At 50.7% G+C, this 21368-nt stretch overlaps 2 protein-coding genes across 5 annotated transcripts in view; one reads left to right on the top strand and one right to left on the bottom strand.

Annotated features, from left to right (window-relative positions):
- CTXN1 (cortexin 1) overlaps positions 1–12225 on the top strand; it is an 89935-nt gene extending 77710 nt beyond the window's left edge. For all 4 annotated transcript variants that reach the window (XM_048831167.2, XM_075123150.1, XM_048831168.2 and 1 more), the window contains exon 2: positions 7248–12225. In XM_048831167.2, the coding sequence (XP_048687124.1) occupies positions 7473–7727 (255 nt within the window). In that variant the 5' untranslated portion in view covers positions 7248–7472 and the 3' untranslated portion in view covers positions 7728–12225. The remainder of the gene's footprint in view (positions 1–7247) is intronic.
- Positions 12226–16918: 4693 nt separating this feature from the next.
- The window catches only part of FBN3 (fibrillin 3), a 291486-nt gene continuing 287036 nt past the window's right edge, over positions 16919–21368 (bottom strand). Inside the window, exon 65 of the mRNA XM_048831133.2 lies at positions 16919–19621. Within this exon, the coding sequence (XP_048687090.1) occupies positions 19247–19621 (375 nt within the window). The 3' untranslated portion in view covers positions 16919–19246. The remainder of the gene's footprint in view (positions 19622–21368) is intronic.

Raw genomic sequence — 21368 nt, forward strand, 5'->3', positions numbered from 1 at the left:
GGATCAACGTTGTCTCACTCGCCGTCTCACAGCGCGTCTTCTCCACTTGTTGCTCTGACAATGTCAGTCCGCCCCTCGAAACCTCAGTTAACACTTCTCTTAAATGATGTTCCTTTTACCGGGCTGGTGGACACTGGAGCTGACGTTACGGTGATTCGTGATCTGGAGTGGCCAGTTAGTTGGCCTACGGTTCCTTCTAAAGAATTGTGGGGGATCGGGGGTAGTAAACCCGGGCGCCACAGTTTGTCTTGGGTCACAGTCTCTAAACCGGGAGGCCGTACCCTTGCTACTATCCGCCCTTTTGTACTCCCTGTCCACCTCAATATTTGGGGCCGTGATTTACTTACAAAGTTAGACACCACCCTCGATATTAACATCTGATGGCCCAAAACCCTCCCTCACCCACCGTGCCCTCTGCATTACCCTTGGTGTGGCAATCCTTAGAGCCCGTATGGATTGACCAGTGGCCCCTCCCTCTAGAAAAGCTAAAAGCGCTTCATTCGCTTGTGCAGCAGCATTTGCAAGCACAGCGACTGGAGAGCTGCACTAGTCCCTGGAACACCCCGGTGTTCGTTATTAAGAAAAAATCGGGTGCTTGGCGGCTGTTACATGATTTAAGGGAAATAAATAAACGCATCCAACCTATGGGCCCCTTGCAATTTGGCTTACCAAATCCAAATTTAATTCCTCAAACTGATCAACTTTGTGTGTTAGATTTAAAAGATTGTTTTTTCACCATCCCCCTTTGCCCACAAGATCGCGAAAAATTTGCATTTACGGTGCCACAATATAATAATCAGCAACCCTCTCAAAGGTATCAGTGGAAGGTCTTGCCCCAGGGAATGCAAAATAGTCCAACCTTGTGTCAGCTTTTTGTGGATCGGGCCCTTGCCCCTTTCCGTGCCCGGTACCCTTCGCTAAAGGTCTCCCATTACATGGATGACATTTTGCTAAGTGGTCCCCGGTTCACGGCACAACAGCTTGAATCTTTATCTCAGATTCTCGGCCAAAATGGCCTGTTAGTGGCACCAGAAAAAATCCAACGCTCTTATCCCTACCACTACCTCGGATATAAGGTTTTACAAACCTATGCTGCTCCGGTTCGTCCGGAATTAATTCTACCTCAGCCCCTAACCCTTGTTAAATTACAACAGATTTTGGGCCATTTAAATTGGATTCGGCCCTACTTTCGTCTCCCCACGTCAATGCTGCAGCCGTTGCTTGAGCTCCTGCGTGGAGCCCGGGCACCGGGTGCAGTTATTGCCATCGCTGAGGAGCATACTGCCGGCATTCGACAAATCATAGAATCATAGAATATCAGGGTTGGAAGGGACCCCAGAAGGTCATCTAGTCCAACCCCCTGCTCGAAGCAGGACCAATTCCCAATTAAATCATCCCAGCCAAGGCTTTGTCAAGCCTGACCTTAAAAACCTTTAAGGAAAGAGATTCCACCACCTCCCTAGGTAACCCATTCCAGTGTTTCACCACCCTCCTAGTGAAAAAGTTTTTCCTAATATACAACCTAAACCTCCCCCACTGCAACTTGAGACCATTACTCCTCGTTCTGTCATCTGCTACCATTGAGAACAGTCTAGAGCCATCCTCTTTGGAACCCCCTTTCAGGTAGTTGAAAGCAGCTATCAAATCCCCCCTCATTCTTCTCTTCTGCAGGCTAAACAATCCCAGCTCCCTCAGCCTCTCCTCATAACTCATGTGTTCCAGTCCCCTAATCATTTTTGTTGCCCTTCGCTGGACTCTCTCCAATTTATCCACATCCTTCTTGTAGTGTGGGGCCCAAAACTGGACACAGTACTCCAGAAGAGGCCTCACCAATGTCGAATAGAGGGGAATGATCACGTCCCTCGATCTGCTCACTATGCCCCTACTTATACATCCCAAAATGCCATTGGCCTTCTTGGCAACAAGGGCACACTGCTGGCTCATATCCAGCTTCTCGTCCACTGTCACCCCTAGGTCCTTTTCCGCAGAACTGCTGCCTAGCCATTCGGTCCCTAGTCTGTAGCTGTGCATTGGGTTCTTCCGTCCTAAGTGCAGGACCCTGCACTTATCCTTATTGAACCTCATCAGATTTCTTTTGGCCCAATCCTCCAATTTGTCTAGGTCCTTCTGTATCCTATCCCTCCCCTCCAGCGTATCTACCACTCCTCCTAGTTTAGTATCATCCGCAAATTTGCCGAGAGTGCAATCCACACCATCCTCCAGATCATTTATGAAGATATTGAACAAAACCGGCCCCAGGACCAACCCTTGGGGCACTCCACTTGATACCGGCTGCCAACTAGACATGGAGCCATTGATCACTACCCGTTGAGCCCGACAATCTAGCCAGCTTTCTACCCACCTTGTAGTGCATTCATCCAGCCCATACTTCCTTAACTTGCTGACAAGAATACTGTGGGAGACCGTGTCAAAAGCTTTGCTAAAGTCAAGAAACAATACATCCGCTGCTTTCCCTTCATCCACAAAACCAGTAATCTCATCATAAAAGGCGATTAGATTAGTCAGGCATGACCTTCCCTTGGTGAATCCATGCTGGCTGTTCCTGATCACTTTCCTCTCATGCAAGTGCTTCAGGATTGATTCTTTGAGGACCTGCTCCATGATTTTTCCAGGGACTGAGGTGAGGCTGACTGGCCTGTAGTTCCCAGGATCCTCCTTCTTCCCTTTTTTAAAGATTGGCACTACATTAGCCTTTTTCCAGTCATCCGGGACTTCCCCCGTTCGCCACGAGTTTTCAAAGACAATGGCCAATGGCTCTACAATCACAGCCGCCAATTCCTTCAGCACTCTCGGATGCAACTCGTCCGGCCCCATGGACTTGTGCACGTCCAGCTTTTCTAAATAGTCCCTAACCACCTCTATCTCCACAGAGGGCTGGCCATCTCTTCCCCATTTTGCGATGCCCAGCGCAGCAGTCTGGGAGCTGACCTTGTTAGTGAAAACAGAGGCAAAAAAAATCAATGCAGCATTGAGTCAGCAGTTTGTGGACAGACTCCCAGAGGTCCATCCCTTACGATTGGTTCTTCTTGCCACCCCTCATACGCCAACTGCGGCTCTGTTTGTACCCCGTACAGACACAGCCGTCTCTATTATAGAATGGCTATACCTTTCATCCACCCCTCCTCGAAATATTTATCCGTATTTAGATGCCCTATCTGATCTTGTTCGTAAAGCCCGCCACCGTGCAGTGCAACTCACTGGCACTGATTTAGTTGCCATTGTGCTCCCCTTGTCCCGTACTGAATTTGACTCTTTGTGCCACACCTCCTTGGCCTGGCAGGTTGCTCTTTGTGATTATGTGGGAGAGATTTCTTACAATCCTCCAAAAGATCCTCGGTTGGTCATTACCCAAAAGGTGCTCCTAATTGTTCATCGTCTTAGCCGCTCTCAACCCATTGTTTCCGCTGTCACTCTTTTTACTGATGGCTCTCCCCACTGAGGTGTAGTCACTTATCAGTTGGGTGACCCCCCTCGTTGGCATTCTCGTTTTACACTGCCTCAGCGTTCTGCACAGCGTTCAGAATTGGCTGCTGTTATTTTGGCCTTTCAACTTTTTGCTGATTGTCCCTTTAATTTAATTGTGGATACCCATTATGTTTATCAGGTAATTGATCATTTACCCCTTGCCCTCATTACCCCTCAGGTTGATGCAGACCTCCTTCGCCTGTTTTTGTCTTTGCAGCATCTTATTGCCACTCGTCATTTCCCTTACTTTGTTGCTCATATTCGCAGTCATACCCCTCTGCCTGGGCCACTCACTGAGGGCAATGCACGCGCCGATCACGCGTTGCGTGGTCAGGTAAATTCCCTTTTTTCTGACCCCATTGAAAGCCATGCCTTTTTTCATCAGTCTGCCTCTGTTTTGGCCCGGCAGTTTCACATTCCTGCTGATCATGCACGTTCCATTGTTCGTTCCTGCCCCCACTGTGCTGCTGCTGCTCCTACTTTTTCTTATGCCGTTAACCCCAGAGGTACCGCAGCAAATCAGCTGTGGCAAATGGATGTTACTCATGTGCCACAATTCCGCCCCTATTCGTTTTTACATGTTTCCGTTGATACTTATTCGGGCTTCCTTTGGGCAACCCCACAACGTGGGGAAGCCACTAACAAAGTTATTCACCATTTTCTGGCCTACTTTTCTGTTATGGGTCGCCCCTGCCAAATTAAAACAGATAATGCCCCAGCCTACTGCTCTGCAGCCCTCTCCACCTTTTGTGCCCGCTGGGACGTCCGTCTCAAACACGGGATCCCTTATAATTCCATGGGCCAAGCCATTGTTGAACGTGCCAATCGCACACTCAAAACCTTGCTAGATAAACAATTAAAATAAGGGGAGCTGCGTCTCCGAACCTTAGGAGACATTCTACAACAAATGCATATCCTCTTGTTTACTTTAAATAATTTAACACTGAATGCAGATCAGCAGACCCCTGCGGATCGGCATTTTCACAAATCTGAGGTACTGGAAAGACCGCGTGTCTTTTATCGTCAGCTGCCCGATCCACAGTGGCTGGGCCCAGTACCTCTAATCACTTGGGGTCGGGGATATGCTGCTGTGTCTCTCCCTGCAGGACCGTTGTGGGTTCCAGCTCGGTGTGTGCGACCGGCACTTAACCAACATGGCATGGCAGCAGGGGCTGTCGAATCCCATACCAGAGTTTCAGCTGACTTTGGAGGAGACCGCGTTGCCCCCCGAGTCGACAACGACGGGACGGAAACGGAGGAGGCGGAGTGTCCCAAACCGGCCCGTGACATGGGGAGCAGTAAAAGCATTGGTCGCCGCGGCCCAATGAAGACTGGCAGCAGATCAACAGCCAGAGACTCCTGAGACTTTGTTTGTGGCGATTCTCGCCCAAATCACTGCTAATTCTGTGATGATTGTGTGCCTTTTGTGCCTGCTATTTCCGTAGGGGTTGGCTCGGAAGCGCTTCCCCTGTTACGAGCCCGAATGACATATAACATATGGGAAAGATTGGCTTCAATAGCAAATGTTACCCACTTTTGTCTATCTAATTCTGTAGCAGCCGGAGATTTGTTAGGTACATGCCTTATTCCAGTATGTCATCACCCTGAGGAGATGGAGAATAAGACACTGTTCTCTGCTTATGCAAATCTTTCTTCCCAGTACTCTAGCATGGCTAATTGGGGCCTGGCCAACTATACTCTGCCTCGCATGGCTATATCCCTCCACACACCGTACCCGGCCGGGGCTCACAATATCACCTGTGCGCGTGTAGTTAACTGCACTAGTACAAAGGTGCCCTTGGGCTGTCGAAAAATTTCTCAACCCCTTTTAAATTGTTCCCATGCTGTTAATGTTTCATACAATTAGGGCCATATCATCCTACCATCAGGATGGTTTTTTACTTGCGGTTCACGCACCTTTAATTATATTCCTGCAAATTTAAGTGATGGCACCCTTTGCTGTCTTAGTAGAATGACACTTATATTGCCTTTTGCTGGTCAAAAACGTAGTAAAAGAAGTGTACCCCTTTCAGATGTTGCAGATGTTGAGCTTTTTAGTCGTGCTGAGTATACTGCCTTAGCGGCCTCTATTGTTGGGGTCCCCGCGCTTGCTATGTATTCAGCCAGAACTTTAAATAACCTGGCATGCTTTGCAGCAAAGGCAATTAATACAACATCCCAGGCTATTGCCTTACTTAACATAGAACAACACGAATTAAGGGATGCAATCTTGGATAACAGAGCAGCCATTGATTTTCTGCTCCTGAAACACCATCTAGGCTGCTCCACGTTTCAGCACATGTGTTGCTTTAATTTAACTGATAATAGTCGCTCCATAGAAACTAGACTGGCTTAATTGGCCAGTCTTACAACACACATACGCCAAGATCTGGGGTTTGAGGGTTTTTGGAATTGGCTTACAGGTTGGCTGCCCTCTCTAGAATGGCTGCGACAGCTTTTTGGTTATGCTGTGTTTGTAATCATTGGGCTTATTTTTTGCTGCTGCTGTGTACAATGTATTCCTTCCTTGTTAAGACTTTGTAAAATTTCACCCTGGAAAGCTCCCCAAGTTATGTCCTTGTCTGTCTGGGAGTTAAATAGCATGACAAAACAAATTGACGGCTACCATGAGATGGCCAAATGTCATTAAATAAAAAACGGGGGGATGAAGGGTTCATGTTTAGCTATTCCACCTGGAAGCAGGCAGGGCACACCCTGACTGTTTTGTAGAAGCAATGCACACATTGCTCTATCCAAGGACAAGGGCTAGATATGAACCATGAGAACTTGATTATGGGACAGTGACTGTGGGAAGCTTTCTTAGCCTGGGCTCAAGGCCTGAGAACCAGGATTGTAGTAGATAAAAGATGGTAAATAAGTATATTAATCAACGTCATACATTCCTTTGTGTATCTTTTTGCGGTAGCAGTGTGTAATGCTTAGGGGGGAGAAATATAATAAAAGGAGAAGGTGGAAGGCGGGGGGCAGAACAGCCCATCTCAGCTGACCAGCCTGCTTGCTTGCATAAAGCTGTGTTCTGTCTCATCATTGAACTGCCACAAATCTGGTTCCCCTGGTATGATGGAAGTCAGACTCTACCCCTCTGCATGGCCTCTGAAGCCACCGTTTCTGCGCGAATGGCAGCGGGGTGGAGGGGTTCAGACAGTTACACCAGTGTAAATCCGGAGTCAATCCGGTTCCCCTGGTGTGATGGACGTCAGACTCTACCCCTCTGCATGGCCTCTGAAGCCACGGTCTCTGCGCGAATGGCAGCGGGGTGGAGGGGTTCAGACAGTGTTGGGAAACAAAGTAGTTCGCTCACAGCCCAAGTCTCTTGTTTTCAGCAGAATCCCAATTCCAGCCAAACCCTCCCCGCGACGCTCGTCAGCCAGCTCTGCTATTTATCACGCCCCACTCCCTGGAGAAGGATGGGTCCCCCGTTAGGCTGAGACCCAACTCCATGTGCCCGAGGGGAGCACACAGGGTCTGCAACCCCATTGCTGGGGCAGGCGGGGCAGGGCCCAGTCCCTGCATGGGCTCCCAAGGGACGCAGCACCGCCCGCACTGCAGAGGCATGTTACTCACAAAATAACGCAAGCAGCTCAGTCTGCGGGACCGTTCCCCAGGGGTGGGGCAGCAGCTGGGGCGGAGGGTCAGGAGCAGCGGGGCAGGGACAGCCTTGGGCTTTAGCAGAACCTGTTGAGTGTGTCGGTGTGCGGGCTCCCTACAAACAGCCTCATGCCCTTCTCTTTCCCTTTCAGGAACGCTCGGCTGGAGTCGTGCGGCCCCATTTAGCAGCTGGGCCCCCAGCCACGGACTAGCCCCGGGCAGGCGATTGCCCTCTGACCGCTGGCACAGCTGCAATCCAGAGCTGGTTCCATCCCCAGGTGGCTGCCGTGGTGCTTGGGGCCAGGAGGATGGCTGCCGTGTGACCAGCCCGCGCCCTGGCCCAGCTCCCCGCCTGGCGGGCGTGCTACGGCACTGCAATGAATGATGCGTCAACGCTGGATTATGAACTGCTGTCCCCCTCCCTGGTGGAGCCCCCCGCCACCGGCCTGGGCATGGACGCCGAGCAGAAGACGGTCTTTGCCTTCGTCATCTTCCTCCTGGTCTTCTTGGTGATGCTTATGGTGCGCTGCTTCCGCATCCTGCTGGACCCCTACAGCCGCATGCCCGCCTCTTCCTGGACTGACCACAAGGAGGGGCTGGAGCGGGGCCAGTTCGACTACGCGCTGGTGTAGTGGGGCCAGGAGCTCAGTGCGCCGCCCCCCTCCCTGCCTTTCTCTGCCCCCACAGGGACACTGCCAGCTGGAAGAGGCCTGGCTGGGTTTGTCTCTTTTCTAGGCACTTCTCCTTTTTCTCCTCAGGCTGCAGCACCGTGCGCAACTTGGATATTTGGGGGGATCTGGTGAGGGGGTGTCTGGGGTGGGATGAGCCTGGCGAGCTCTTGATTCAAAACAGGCCCCCCAGATGGCACTCTACCGTGCTTCTCAGTGTTGTGTGCTATGGGGGTGGGCAGGGGCAGGGCCTATTGGGATGGGGTGGGGCTGGGGGTGGGGGGGGCGCATGCTGCGGGTCAGGTTTCTCAGGGTTTCTGAGCTGGGTGGCTGTGTACCAGACACGGCCTGAGCATGGTGTCTGCTGCCTGCTGCCGTCTCCCAGGACAGGGCTGTCTAGTTCTTCCTCCGGGTGTCCTCATGGCTGAGCCCTGCTTGTCGGGGTGGGGGGTTGTTATAGGCATCTCAAGTGCTGGCTTCTGTGACTTTCCCATTGGTTTCATAGAATCACAGAGTATCAGGGTAGGAAGGGACCTCAAGAGGTCACCTAGTCCAGCTCCCTGCTTAAAGCAGGACCCATCCCCAATTTTTGCCCCAGATCCCTAAATGGCCCCCTCAAGGATTGAACTCACAACCCTGGGTTTAGAAGGCCAATGCTCAAACCACTGAGCCATCCCTCCCACCGAGGGTACCCTGCTCCATGTGAGTTGGACGCTGCCCGTGCCTGCCCCATGCAGCCATGGCCCCACGTACGAGGCACCCCTGCCGCCTGAGTGCCATGAGTGCACAGCTCCCTCCTTGGCGGAGTGCCCCCTATTGGCGTTACACTGTAGCAAACACCACCCCCCCAGCTGGAGAAAACGCCTCTGACCAAAAGTGAAGCCCTGCAGCCGAGGACAGGGCTCCTGCTCCAGCTGCAGGGCACCAGGCAGCCCGGCCCGCTCACCCTGGGGATGCTGCAGTGACGGGAAGGAACTAACGCACCCCAGTGAGCCATGAGCCTGCTCCCAGCGCCTTTCCAGGCCTGCCAGCGGCTCGGCACCAGAGGTGCTGGCTCCGGTGGGATGGAGGACGCTCTCCCCGCCCAAGTGCTCGATCAGGCGCGGCTGACACCTCCCAGCTGCCCAGGGCACCGGGAGCAGAGCTGACGTGCTGGAGCTTTGTCTGGGACAAGGCCTCACTTCCTGTCTCCTGCCCAGGGCCATGCTAGCCTTCCAGGGCGAGAAAGACTAGCCAGGCTCCCAGTCGGGCTATAGCAGGAGGGTTTGGGGTGAGGGTGTACAGCTGAGGGGTGCACCCAGGGGAGAGCAGACCCTCCTCCTCCACAGAACTAAAGCTGCACTTCTGCTAACCCTGCCCAGCTCAGCCTCCTCTCTCTGCTGCTTGTCATGGATACACCATCTCCCTAGAACTAGAACATCTGGCCCCATGTGCTGCCACGTCCCCCCACGTGAGCCAAAGCTGGCCATAGGCCCCACCACATCCCCCATGAGCCAGAGCCAACCCCATAACTGCCACGGTCCCTGTGTGAGCCCAGTGGGGTCCCGCAGGGATCGGCTGTTGGCCCTCCAGTATTTAACATTTTTATCAATGACCTGTAAGAAAACATAAAACCATCCCTGGTAAAGTTTGCAGATGACACAGTCGTTGGAGGAGTGGTGATTAGGACAGGCCACTGGTAGGGCGCGATTTGGCTCTCTTGGTAAGCTGATGTAAGAAGTATAGGTGTCATATGCCTTGAAAATACATTGTTCACAGCTCTTGTCCTCTCTCTGCCCTTCTAAGTAACCGCAGCCAATCATCCTGGTGTATCTTCCAAACCCTTAGCTTCCTCTTTGAGCTAAAGGCAATGAGGATCAATAGGGCCTGTCCCAGCAGGTGGGACATCTTGTCTGGGGAGCACAAATTAAGCTAAAGTTAAACTATACAATTCCCAGGAAAGGAAAACTCTGATGCTTGATAAGGGTCCTCCCAGCTGTTGCTAGTTATTCACACCAAAGAGTCCCTTATTCACTAGTGGTTAAGACTTCCAACTCTCTTCATCTAGCTAAAGAGACCCCGTACCGGGCAACAGACAAGAATAATTGCCCCCTGTCCTGTGCCCTATTGTCTCATGTCTTTGGGCTGCCCTCCCACCCGGGAACACCCAGGTGCGCCTGCCTCTGTTTCCCCTTTCAGAGTGCTCAGGAATTCCTCTAGAAGCTCTCTTGCCTCAGTCATACCCCTTCTTGGACTGGTTATTACAAAATTACTGTGCCAACAGTCCAAAAGGCAAGTGGAACACATAGTCCATTTATCACCCCAGTGCAGGTAGTCCTTAAAATCCAAACTTCATCCACGGACATAATACATCCTGCACTCCGGTGCCTTCTGCCATGCCCTACCAGCTGGAGTTCAACACTCCTGTTCCCAGCAGGACCCCCACAGCCTCTCTGCATCCCTCATTCCCCTGGCCCTGTCACTGTTCCCTGGGCTCCAGCTCTCTGGCATGGAGATGGCAGTAGGTTAACCCCTCTGCTGCCCTCCGGCCTCCAGCCCTTGGCTCCAGCACTCTGGCTTAGAGCCAGCAGGTACCTCTCTCTGCTATTCTCTGGCCCTGGACCTCTGGCTTGGGGATGTCAGCCAGCAAACCACTCTTGCTGCTCTCTTGGCATCAGCCTTCCCCCAGGCACCTCCTCCAGTCCTCTGGCCTCTGGCAGCTCTTCCCTGCAGCTCTCTGGACTCTCACTCCCAGGCAGCTCTCACCTCCCCTTTCCTGACTCACCAAGTTGCTCTTCCCTTGAGGCTTCAGGTGCCTTCTTGTAATCCCAACTGGAGTGAGCTGATGAATCACAGGTGCACTGGCTCTGCGCCCTCTTGAGAAGCTAGTGTCAGCCTGTGACATTTCTTTGGTATGAACCAAGGACCGGGAGTGAGTATGGAAGGAGTTAAACCGACGAGAAATAACTTGTGAAACCTGACGATCAAATGGGGCACACTTCTCGTTCCCCCAAGAAATCCAAACTGCTTACCCCTCTCCCCAAACTTGACAGTTGTTTGCCTTATTAATCAGATCTTCATCTTTCTATGTGAATAATCTGTCTTGTTCCTCCAATGTAATGTCTCGTGTCCTATGATAAGCCCTGAAAGATGTGCAGAGTGTTGATATAATCCAAGAATATATGGACTGTGTCCTCTAGATTTAGAAAACTAGAAGGGATTTTGTTTGTTTTCTTTGTTAATGATTGTTGCACTAGAGAACTAAATGCATTGTATGGCATGAGAAGAGATAACAATACTACATAGGACTAGATGGGGCCATTTGGATCATCGAGTATTGCATGGTACAGGCACTGAACCAAGGTATAACTTTGGAATATTAAGAGAAATTGCTTAAAGGAGGGATCCCAATTCAAGTCAGGGTTAATACTGAAATATAATCTATGAAATTAATCAAACCTAAAAAAACCCCCATGACTAAAAGGGGCATTGAAGAAATTTGTTATATGCCATCACCATCTACTGGACACTGATGGAAGTAACAAAGAAAGAGCATTGGAAGTTGAGAGTCATTTAGAAAGCATCCAATAGAAACAAGAGGGCAGACACCTTCCAGCTAGCCCTGAAATCAGGGTACATAAACCTGAAGTCATTTGGGACCTCAGAGCTTGCTGAACCCAGTAACCAGCCTCTCCCCTTATCCAGGCTCATGGGACCAAGAAGAATTCGCAGTGTTTGCTGAACCTCCATGTGTGGATGATTCTCCTCATTCAGGGTCACAGGTCTAAGCGGGAGTGACTGAACCCACAAATAAGGTACAGAATCCAGCAGTGTAACTGACATGTGAACCAGCTGTATGTCAAGGATCCCCCATCCCAGGGTTAACAAGATAAGAAGAAGTGATGAGCGTTCGTTTCAAAGATTATATTTCCCTCTCTGTTCTTTAACTGAAGGTTTGCGTTAGCTCACAGAGTCTACACCCTTTAGTGAGACTTCAAGTAACCAAACTTTGGTTTTTAACTAACTAACACCATATGTATACTCTCCTTATAAGTCCAAGCAGACTGGAATAAGAGTGATTTAAACTGTAACTTTAAGCAATTGCTTTTGATATTTTAAACTTGCCCCTTTCATACCAAACCATTCAAATAGCAGGGACCACATTCTTCAAGGTGCCTTTAAAACAAGTGCATCCTTACTCCTTGGAGAGGTACTAGTAGTGTATTAAACATATTAGAAGTACTAAAGAATTGATGGTTAATGATCTTAAGAATGGAATAAGAAATCTTGGTGATTTGCATTGTTCCTTGGTATAACTGCTGAGCCTCAACCCTAGTCTATGACAATTGCTTGCAAGATTGTATTTATGTGTTCAGTAAATGCCTAAGAACATTGGTTGTGTCTATACTTGGTTGACGAACTGTTGATTGTATACTTTTGTGTTTCTGGGTGAATTAAATAAACTGTTGATTGGTTAAGAACATCAAGTGATCTTTTGTCACCCTGATTTAAGAAATACTGTCCTAGGTGTAAGTTGACCTGAAAAGAACCTTGCATTTAAATTAGTAAGACAATGTTCCTTGGAATTAATAAAAAGGGTTTATCCTAATTAAATTCCATTTCCGTATTGGCTACAACACATAGAAGTTTAGCAGCTCTACTTTGATTTATAGATTACAAGGCAGAAGGGCCTATGGTGACCATCTAATCTGACCTCCTGCACAGGCCAGAGATTTCCTAGAGCAGAGCTGTTAGAGAAACAGCCAATCTTGATTTAAAAATGGCCAGTGATGGAGAGCTCACTCGACCCTTGGAAATGGTTCAAATGGTTAATTTCTCTCACCATTACAAATGTGCAGAAGGTCAGACTAAATGTTCACAGTGATCCCTTCTGGCCTTACAATAACATATGAATCTCTGAGGGATCAGCCACCTCCACAAAACAAGCCCATCGTAGGCTGTGTCTCGCCTAAAGAGGAAAGAAGCTGCCATCAAAGAAATCACTACAACCAGGTGAGTGAAATGAGTCCCCCACAACAAAACCACACAATTCATATTGACAGGTTTCAGAGGAACAGCCGTGTTAGTCTGTATTCGCAAAAAGAAAAGGAGTACTTGTGGCACCTTAGAGACTAACCAATTTATTTGAGCATAAGCATCCGATGAAGTGAGCTGTAGCGCACGAAAGCTCATGCTCAAATAAATTGGTTAGTCTCTAAGGTGCCACAAGTACTCCTTTTCTTTTTACAATTCATATTATAATTCACACAGGACAGTACGTGTGTAATAGACAATCTGTGGCAAGCGAAATCACTGCCCATACAAGCTTGCAAGCTAAGCAAGGAGAATTGAACACCATACTGTAAAGAGGCTTTTGGAGTGAAGCGAGGCCTAGCACTCAACTCAGCTGCATTTCTCTGTCTGTGTGTCTGTAACATGATAACTTCTGCAGCCCATGTCCATTCAATTCCTAAATTTCAAGTAGGGTGGTGAAGCACTGGAATGGGTTACCTAGGTAGGTGGTGGAATCTCCTTCCTTAGAGACCATTACTCCTTGTTCTGTCATCTGCTACCACTCAGAACAGTCTAGATCCATCCTCTTTGGAACCCCCTTTCAGGTAGTTGAAAGCAGCTATCAAATCCCCCCCCATTGTTCTCTTCCGCAGACTAAACAATCCCAGTTCCCTCAGCCTCCCCTCATAAGTCATGTGTTCCAGTCCCCTAATCATTTTTGTTGCCCTCCGCTGGACTCTTTCCAATTTTTTTACATCCTTCTTGTAGTGTGGGGCCCAAAACTGGACACAGTACTCCAGATGAGGCCTCACCAATGTCGAATAGAGGGGAACGATCACGTCCCTCGATCTGCTGGCAATGCCCCTACTTACACATCCCAAAATGCCACTGGCCTTCTTGGCAACAAGGGCACACTGTTGACTCATATCCAGCTTCTTGTCCACTGTCACCCCTAGGTCCTTTTCTGCAGAACTGCTGGCGAGCCATTCGGTCCCTAATCTGTAGCGGTGCATGGGATTCTTCCGTCCTCAGTGCAGGATTCTGCATTTGTCCTTGTTGATCAGATTTCTTTTGGCCCAATCCTCTCATTTGTCTAGGTCCCTCTGTATCCTATCCCTACCCTCCAGCGTATCTACTTCTCCTCCCAGTTTAGTGTCATCTGCAAACTTGCTGAGGGTGCAATCCACACCATCCTCCAGATCATTTATGACGATATTGAACAAAACCGGCCCGAGGACCAGCCCTTGCGGCACTCCGCTTGATACCGGCTGCCAACTAGACATGGAGCCATTGATCACTACCCGTTGAGCCCGACAATCTAGCCAGCTTTCTATCCACCTTATCGTCCATTCATCCAGCCCATACTTCTTTAACTTACTGGCAAGAATACTGTGGGAGATGGTGTCAAAAGCTTTGCTAAAGTTAAGGAACAACACATCCACTGCTTTCCCCTCATCCACAGAGCCAGTTATCTCGTCATAGAAGGCAATTAGATTAGTCAGGCATGACTTGCCCTTGGTGAATCCATGCTGACTGTTCCTGATCACTTTCCTCTCCTCTAAGTGCTTCAGAATTGATTCCTTGAGGACCTGCTCCATGATTTTTCCAGGGACTGAGGTGAGGCTGACTGGCCTGTAGTTCCCAGGATCCTCCTTCTTCCCTTTTTTAAAGATGGGCATTACATTAGCCTTTTTCCAGTCATCCGGGACCTCCCCCTGATCACCATGAGTTTTCAAAGATAATGGCCAATGGCTCTGCAATCACATCCACCAACTCCTTTAGCACTCTCGGATGCAGCGCATCCAGCCCCATGGACTTGTGCCCGTCCAGCTTTCCTAAATAGTCCCGAACCACTTCTTTCTCCACAGAGGGCTGGTCACCTCCTCCCCATGCTGTGCTGCCCAGTGCAGCAGTCTGGGAGCTGACCTTGTTCGTGAAGACAGAGGCAAAAAAAGCATTGAGTACATTAGCTTTTTCCACATCCTCTGTCACTAGGTTGCCTCCCCCATCCAGTAAGGGTCTCACACTTTCCCTGACCTTCTTCTTGTTGCTAACATACCTGTAGAAACCCTTCTTGTTACTCTTAACATCTCTTGCTAGCTGCAACTCCAGGTGTGATTTGGCCTTCCTGATTTCAGTCCTGCATCCCCGAGCAATATTTTTATACATTGCATTCCCTGCTGAGCAATCCTATCTCCAGGCCCAGCCCCCGCTGCCTGCTATGCCTCCCTCATGTGTCCCTGCTCTGGCATCTCCCCGGCAGATGGGGTGGGATCTGAGTTACTACAGGGAATTCTTTCCTGGGTATCTGGCTGGTGACTCTTGCCCACATGCTCAGGGTTCAGCTGATCACCATATTTGGGATCGGTGTTAGGATATAGATATTCAGGCCTGGCTATAAAGGCCTATACTCTAAGAATTTAGGTGTATTCTTATCACTTGGCAAGTTCTAGAGGTATAAAAGAAAGAATCAAAATCACTGTCTGCTGGTGTAAGGTCCTTCTCCTACTGTGACAGTCTGAGGTCCTGTTCTTAGGCTAAGGCCTTTGGCTAAGCAGTAGGGCAGCCATAAGCTGGGAAGCGAACGGTCACATCCTCACATTCCAAACTAGTCACATTGAAATAAGGTGCTACTGGGTTGTTAGGGTACAATCCTGTCCTGATAATGCCTATCGCCTCCAGAGAAAGGGAAGTGCCTAGAAAATGTAAAAGGAAACTTAGTTTGGTAGCATCCTGTCTGGCAAGAACTCACTTATCAATAGCTGGGATGTGAAATCCTCACTTCTGTATTGTTTTGTCATTATAGTTCCCACTTTGCTATTGTTTGTCTGTATAATCTCTGTCTGGTTCTGTGATTGTTCCTGTCTGCTGTATAATTAATTTTGCTGGGTGTAAACTAATTAAGGTGGTGGGATATAATTGGTTACATAATCATGTTACAATATGTTAGGATTGGTTAGTTAAATTTCAGGAAAATGATTGGTTAAGGTATAGCTAAGCAGAACTCAAGTTTTACTTTATAGTCCGCAGTCAATCAGGAAGTGGGTGTGTGTGTGTGTGTGTGGGGGGGGGGGAAATGGGAACAGGGAATGGGGGTGGGAAATTGGAATCATGTTTTGCTAAAGGGGGAAATGGGAACAGGGAATGGGGGTGGGAATTTGAATCATCTTTAGCTAAAGGGGGAAATGGGACACAGGTAAGGCTTTGTGGTGTCAGAGCTGGGAAGGGGGACACTAAGGAAGGAAACTGGAATCATGCTTGCTGGAAGTTCACTCCAATAAACATCGAATTGTTTGCACCTTTGGACTTCGGGTATTGTTGCTCTCTGTTCATGCGAAAAGGACCAAGGAAGTAAGTGGGTGAAGGAATAAACCCCCTAACAGTCAGGAAGGAATTATCCTCCAGGGCAGATTGGAAGAGGCCCTGGGGGTTTTTCGCCTTCCTCTGCAGTGTGGGGCGCGGGTCACTTGCTGGAGGATTCTCTGCACCTTGAAGTCTTTAAACCATGATTTGAGGACTTCAATAGCTCAGACATAGGTGAGAGGTTTATTGCAGGAGTGGGTGGGTGAGATTCTGTGGCCTCCGTTGTGCAGGAGGTCAGACTAGACGATCATAATGGTCCCTTCTGACCTTAATGTCTATGAGTCTATGAGGATGCCTCTGATCTGCAACAGCCCCATTGTGCCTCCTCCCTCTGCTGCCTGGAGTCCCCTAGAATTACCCTGTCCCCACTCCTATGGCGAGCGAATCAAGGGGTGGGGGCACCTCGTGGTGGGTCAATGGTGGAGATTCGTCCTCTGTCTCATGGGAAGATCAGACTGGCCTGAAGGACGCACTGCAATGTGTAGCGTAGGGAACAATTTGTCCTTGACTGGGGTCGCTCTGTCTAAGGCTCTCATGGCCTGTAGGGTTTCTCTGTGCAGGAGGTGGGTGCTGGCCCCAGTTGCACAATGAGTGGAGACAGCACCGTTTGCCTTTACCAATGTCACCCCCTGTGGCCCCTCGCAAGGGGCCCGATTCCAAGCCCCTGGCAGGCAATGGGCAGCTGCCCTTTCGGAGCAAGCTGTGCCACCCATGGAGCATTCTCCTCCAGCTGCTGCAGGGCCCATTTCCCGTCTGACGTGGGGCTCACGGTCTCCAGCCACAGATGAGAGACGGAACCATTTAACCCAAAATAATTTTATTGTTGCTGTTGCTCCTGATACAAAAGGGGCTCCACAAAGAGGGGCTCGTTCTGCGGGGCGAGGTGGCAGCTGCTGCACTGGGTGTGCCCAGCGCATCCGAAAACCAACTCGCGAGAAATGTCAATGAACACAAACTCACCACACTAGACTGGAATGAATGAAAACCTTTCGCTGTCTCATTTGACACATTTGGCTCAACACACACACACAAAACCCCACCTCTGCTCATTTATAATTATTATTCATTTTTTTTTAAAAGCACCCTTTGGTAAAAAACAAAAAAAAACAAAAACAGGCCACCTGTCATGTCATGAGGTCTGGTACTCTTGCAAAATCCAGCTTGTGTTGTTTGCAGCTGCATTATGCAAAAGAGTTTTCAAGTTTGATATTAGCCAAAGTACAGTATACACACACTTCCCCTACATGCCATGTGGTGGCAGCGTCCCAGGAAAGAACAGAAATGAAAAACAACCCCCCACCCCAAAGTACCAAAAAAGCTACAGGAATATGCAATCCTCACAACAACGAGCAGTCGTAACATTGGTGGTTATACATAAATATGAAAGGGTGGATGCAGTGCAGTAACCCTGACGATTCAGTACCAGCACCAGCTTCCGCGAGCTGAAAGCACCATTGATCTGGGGATCTATCAGGTAGTCTTGTGTGTTACCATGAGTGAATTAGCACCTTTGTTTCCTTTTGCTGATGCACAGTGTTGATGTAGAACCAAAAAAAAAAACAACAACCCAAACCCGACACACACAAAAAACGAAGGAAAAAAAGAGTTTCATGCAAAACTAGAAAATGGCCTTGTAGAAAACAGCTGTATGAAAAATTACCCTCTTGGCAGGAAGCAAGAGCTGTCAGTACCAGCCTGTCCGCTCAGGCCATTGGCGGCGGCAAGGAGACAGATTCTTTGCAATCCGATTTCGCAGATTGTTTTTAGTGCATTTAATTTGTCTGCATTGACCAGAGGATTAGTATTTCTGACATCACATTGGAGTGACCAGAGTGGAATCCCATATTTGCAAGTGCCCTCTGACTGTGGGTGTCAGGCCAAAGGCCCTGAGGTGACTCAAACCAGACACCTCCAAACTGGCACCCAAAATCAGGGACCACGTTGAAAATATGGGCCTAAATGCCCATGAGCCATGTCCCTCTCCCCTGTGGTGCCTGCAGTGTGACTTCTCAGCACACTTCTCCTGCTCGGGGGGACCTCTGAGGGACCTTGCAAATGCTCCCAGAAATGGGTCCAGGATTCCCACGCTGGGCCAAATAACTCCCAATTCCTACCTACTAGCTGTGCTGTGCTGTGCTAAGCCTCACTACGTCTCTTGCGGCAATTCAGTTTGTTCAACCACAATCAAAGCATACAACTGTGCACCTCCCCCCAAAGCTACTCACCACCCGCTGGTGACATAAGGACACGCGTTAACCTCTGCAGTGGCTGAAGCCATAAGAACAACCCTTCCAAACTCCGCGCTGTGGAGATGGGGCCAGCGGTACCAGCTAGTATTGCACGTGTTCAGAGCACTGCAGTATTGAAGCCCTAGACTGGAACAGAAGCCTGCAGTCCTTCAGACTGGCTAGCTTGCAATGTGAGGTTACATGGCATAATCCAAACTGGCCCTTCACTCCAAGTGGGGCCAAATTAACCCTTTTTTTGCCATGCAAAGGGACCAAACGAAGGACCCGATGGAGCACAGTGTAGAAAGAGAGCGGAGCAGACAGCGTCAGCTGAGGAGGCCTTTCCAGAGCACCATTGCGGCAATGCAGAAGCAAAGGGAAAAACCAGAGACACTGGGAAATGGCACCAAAACAGCAGCTTCTCTAGAGGTCACGTCTGAGCCCTGCCCTCAGCCATCGCCCCCTCCTAGCTTGTGGATGGTGAGCGGCCCTGGGCCAGGGAAGACAGGGCGGTTTCAGTGGGAAAACCCTTGTCAGCTCAGACTAACAGTGTCATGTTTAAGGGAAGAGGGCAGGGCCGCCCATCTCAGGGGATGAGAGCACAGAGGGAGACACAGCCCCGGACAACAGGGTTTTGAACCATGGACAAATATTTCACAAGCTCTTTTCGGGGGTTGCTTGGTGCATAACACAGGTGCTCTGTGTAGCAGAGAGGCCCTTAGCTGCCCAGGGCCCAGTGCTGAGTCCAGGGGCACATTTCCCAGCAGTCGGACAATGCGGCTGGCGAGGTGCTGGCACAGGGGTGTGGCGAGAGCAAAGGGGTTTGTTTCCAGGTGCGGGTGGCGCTGCTAAGAACTGTGCTGTGGCTGTGGCTGGGTGGCTGGTTGGTTCTCATGGTGGCTAGTAAAGCTGGAGCTGAAGCCTCATCCTGAGTGCTTGGCCAAGCTCCCCTGCCAAGTAGTTGAGGTCGTTCTTGGCCTCCAGTTTCTGCAGTTCCTTCTTGCGGTACAGGGGCACGCTCACGATCTCCAGCAGGTAGGTGCCAGGCATGATCTTCTTGCGGCCAAGATGCAGGTAGCTGAGTCCTTCTTTCTGGTGGATGCGGAAGTAGCCGTCCTCGTTCCCATGAGAGACCACGTAGCGCACGTGGTTCTCCAGGGGCTCTACAGCTGGCAGCAGCTCCAGGATGTGCTCCTTGTGGTCCAGGGCTGAGAGGTTCAGGCGCATGGACAGGGGAGCATCGATGTCCACGCTGGCCAGACTCACTTCAGGCTCCTAGGGAGAAGAAGGCAGAGGATCTTAGTGAACTGGCAGAAAGGATAGTTTGTGGCCAGGCCCAGAAAGGCCTGGGTCTGAGAAGGGAGCCTGCCCAGCCCACCCAAAGCAGCTCGGAGAAGTGGCTCCAGTGTAGGGTTGCCAGGTGTCCGGTATTCGACCAGAACGCCCAGTCGAAAAGGGACCCTCGCCCTTTAAAAGTCCGGTCAGTGGCGCAGTGGGGCTAAGGCAGGCTCCCTGCCTGCCCTGGCTCTGAGCAGCTCCTGGAAGCAGTGGCATGTCCCCGCTCTGTCTTCTATGCGTAGGAGCAGCAGGGGGATTCGCACTCTTCCCCCGTCCCAAGTACCAGCTCTGCAGCTCCCATTGGCCGGGAACTGTGGAGCTGGAGGGGGGACATGCCGCTACTTCCGAGAGTTGCTTGAGGTAAGCGCCGCCCGGAGCCAGCACCTCTGCACCCCAATCCCCAGCCCTGATCCCCCTCTCACCCTCTGAACTCCTTGGTCCCAGCCCAGAGCACCCTTCTGCACCCCAAACCCCTCATTCCCAGCCCCACCCCAGACTCTGCACCCCCAACCAAAACCCTCACCCCCCTGCCTCAGCCCAGAGTCCCCTCCCATACTCTGAACTCCTCAGCCCCAGCCCAGAGCCCCCTCTGCACCTCAACCCCCTCATCCCAAGCCTCACACCAGAGCCTGCACACCCAGCTGGAGCCCTCTTCCCCTCCCACACCCTAACCCCCTGCCTCAGCCCAGAGCCCCCTCCCATACTCCAAGCTCCTCATTTTTGGCCCCACCCCCAGCCAGAGCCCTCACTCTCTCCCGCACCCCAACTCACTGAGCCAGCCCGGGGAAAACGAGCGAGTGAGTGAGGGTGGGGAGAGTGAGTGACAGAGGAAGGCGGGATGGAGGAGTGGGGGCGGGGCCTTGGAGAAGGGGCGGGGTGGGGATGGGACCTCGGAGGAGGGGCGGGGCAAGGGTGTTCGGTTTTGTGTGAGTAGAAAGTTGGCAACCCTACTCCAGTGCTGGGGATCCCACGTGCTCCCAGGGCAGCTGCTTCTCTTGCCAAAACGTTCCTCAGACTTAGTTTTTCTTCCTGCTTAGCCTGACTCCCCTAGGTGGCCGACCCAGGCCAGTAACTCCTGGCTCTGCCCTGCTGGCCAGGGAAGGTTCTGACTGTGGCCGCTTGGCACTGTCCTGTGGCTTGGGGTTCACGCAACCCACGTGATAAAGTGAACAAATGTCCTTGTCATGCTGAAACCCCAATCGGCAAGGCAGGTGTTCATGGCTAGAAGGGACCGTTAGACCATCTCCTCTTACCCCCTGCATATCGCACAGGACAAAGACCCTGCCCTGGGATTGCTGCATCCAGCCCCCCAGCGCTTTCAGAGAGACGGCCTGCCTGGGGACGGAGAATCCACTTGGACTCTGGCAGGCTGCCCTAGTGTTGTTTATTATTGAAGAGGGTTACAAATTCAAATGCTCCTTGATCTGAATTAAGTGTATGGATGTGTGCCCGTGCACTGGTTCAGGGCTGTCTCTGACGGTGACTGGGAGTGTCACCAAGGCCTGCACTCAGGGTTTGACTCCAATAGCCCTGGTCTGACTGGGTGAGGAGCCAGTCCTCAGGGCTGTGGGGCAGAAGGGGTGCACAAGTGTTTGTGCAGCACCGAGGACACAGGGTCTGTGATGGTGGCCGGGTCCCTGTCTCCCCTGTGAATATGTGAGGGGGGTGCATGGTGTGGCCCCAG

The sequence above is a fragment of the Caretta caretta genome, chromosome 25 (assembly GCF_965140235.1).
Source record: "Caretta caretta isolate rCarCar2 chromosome 25, rCarCar1.hap1, whole genome shotgun sequence".
In the NCBI taxonomy this organism is placed as follows: Eukaryota; Metazoa; Chordata; order Testudines; family Cheloniidae; genus Caretta; species Caretta caretta.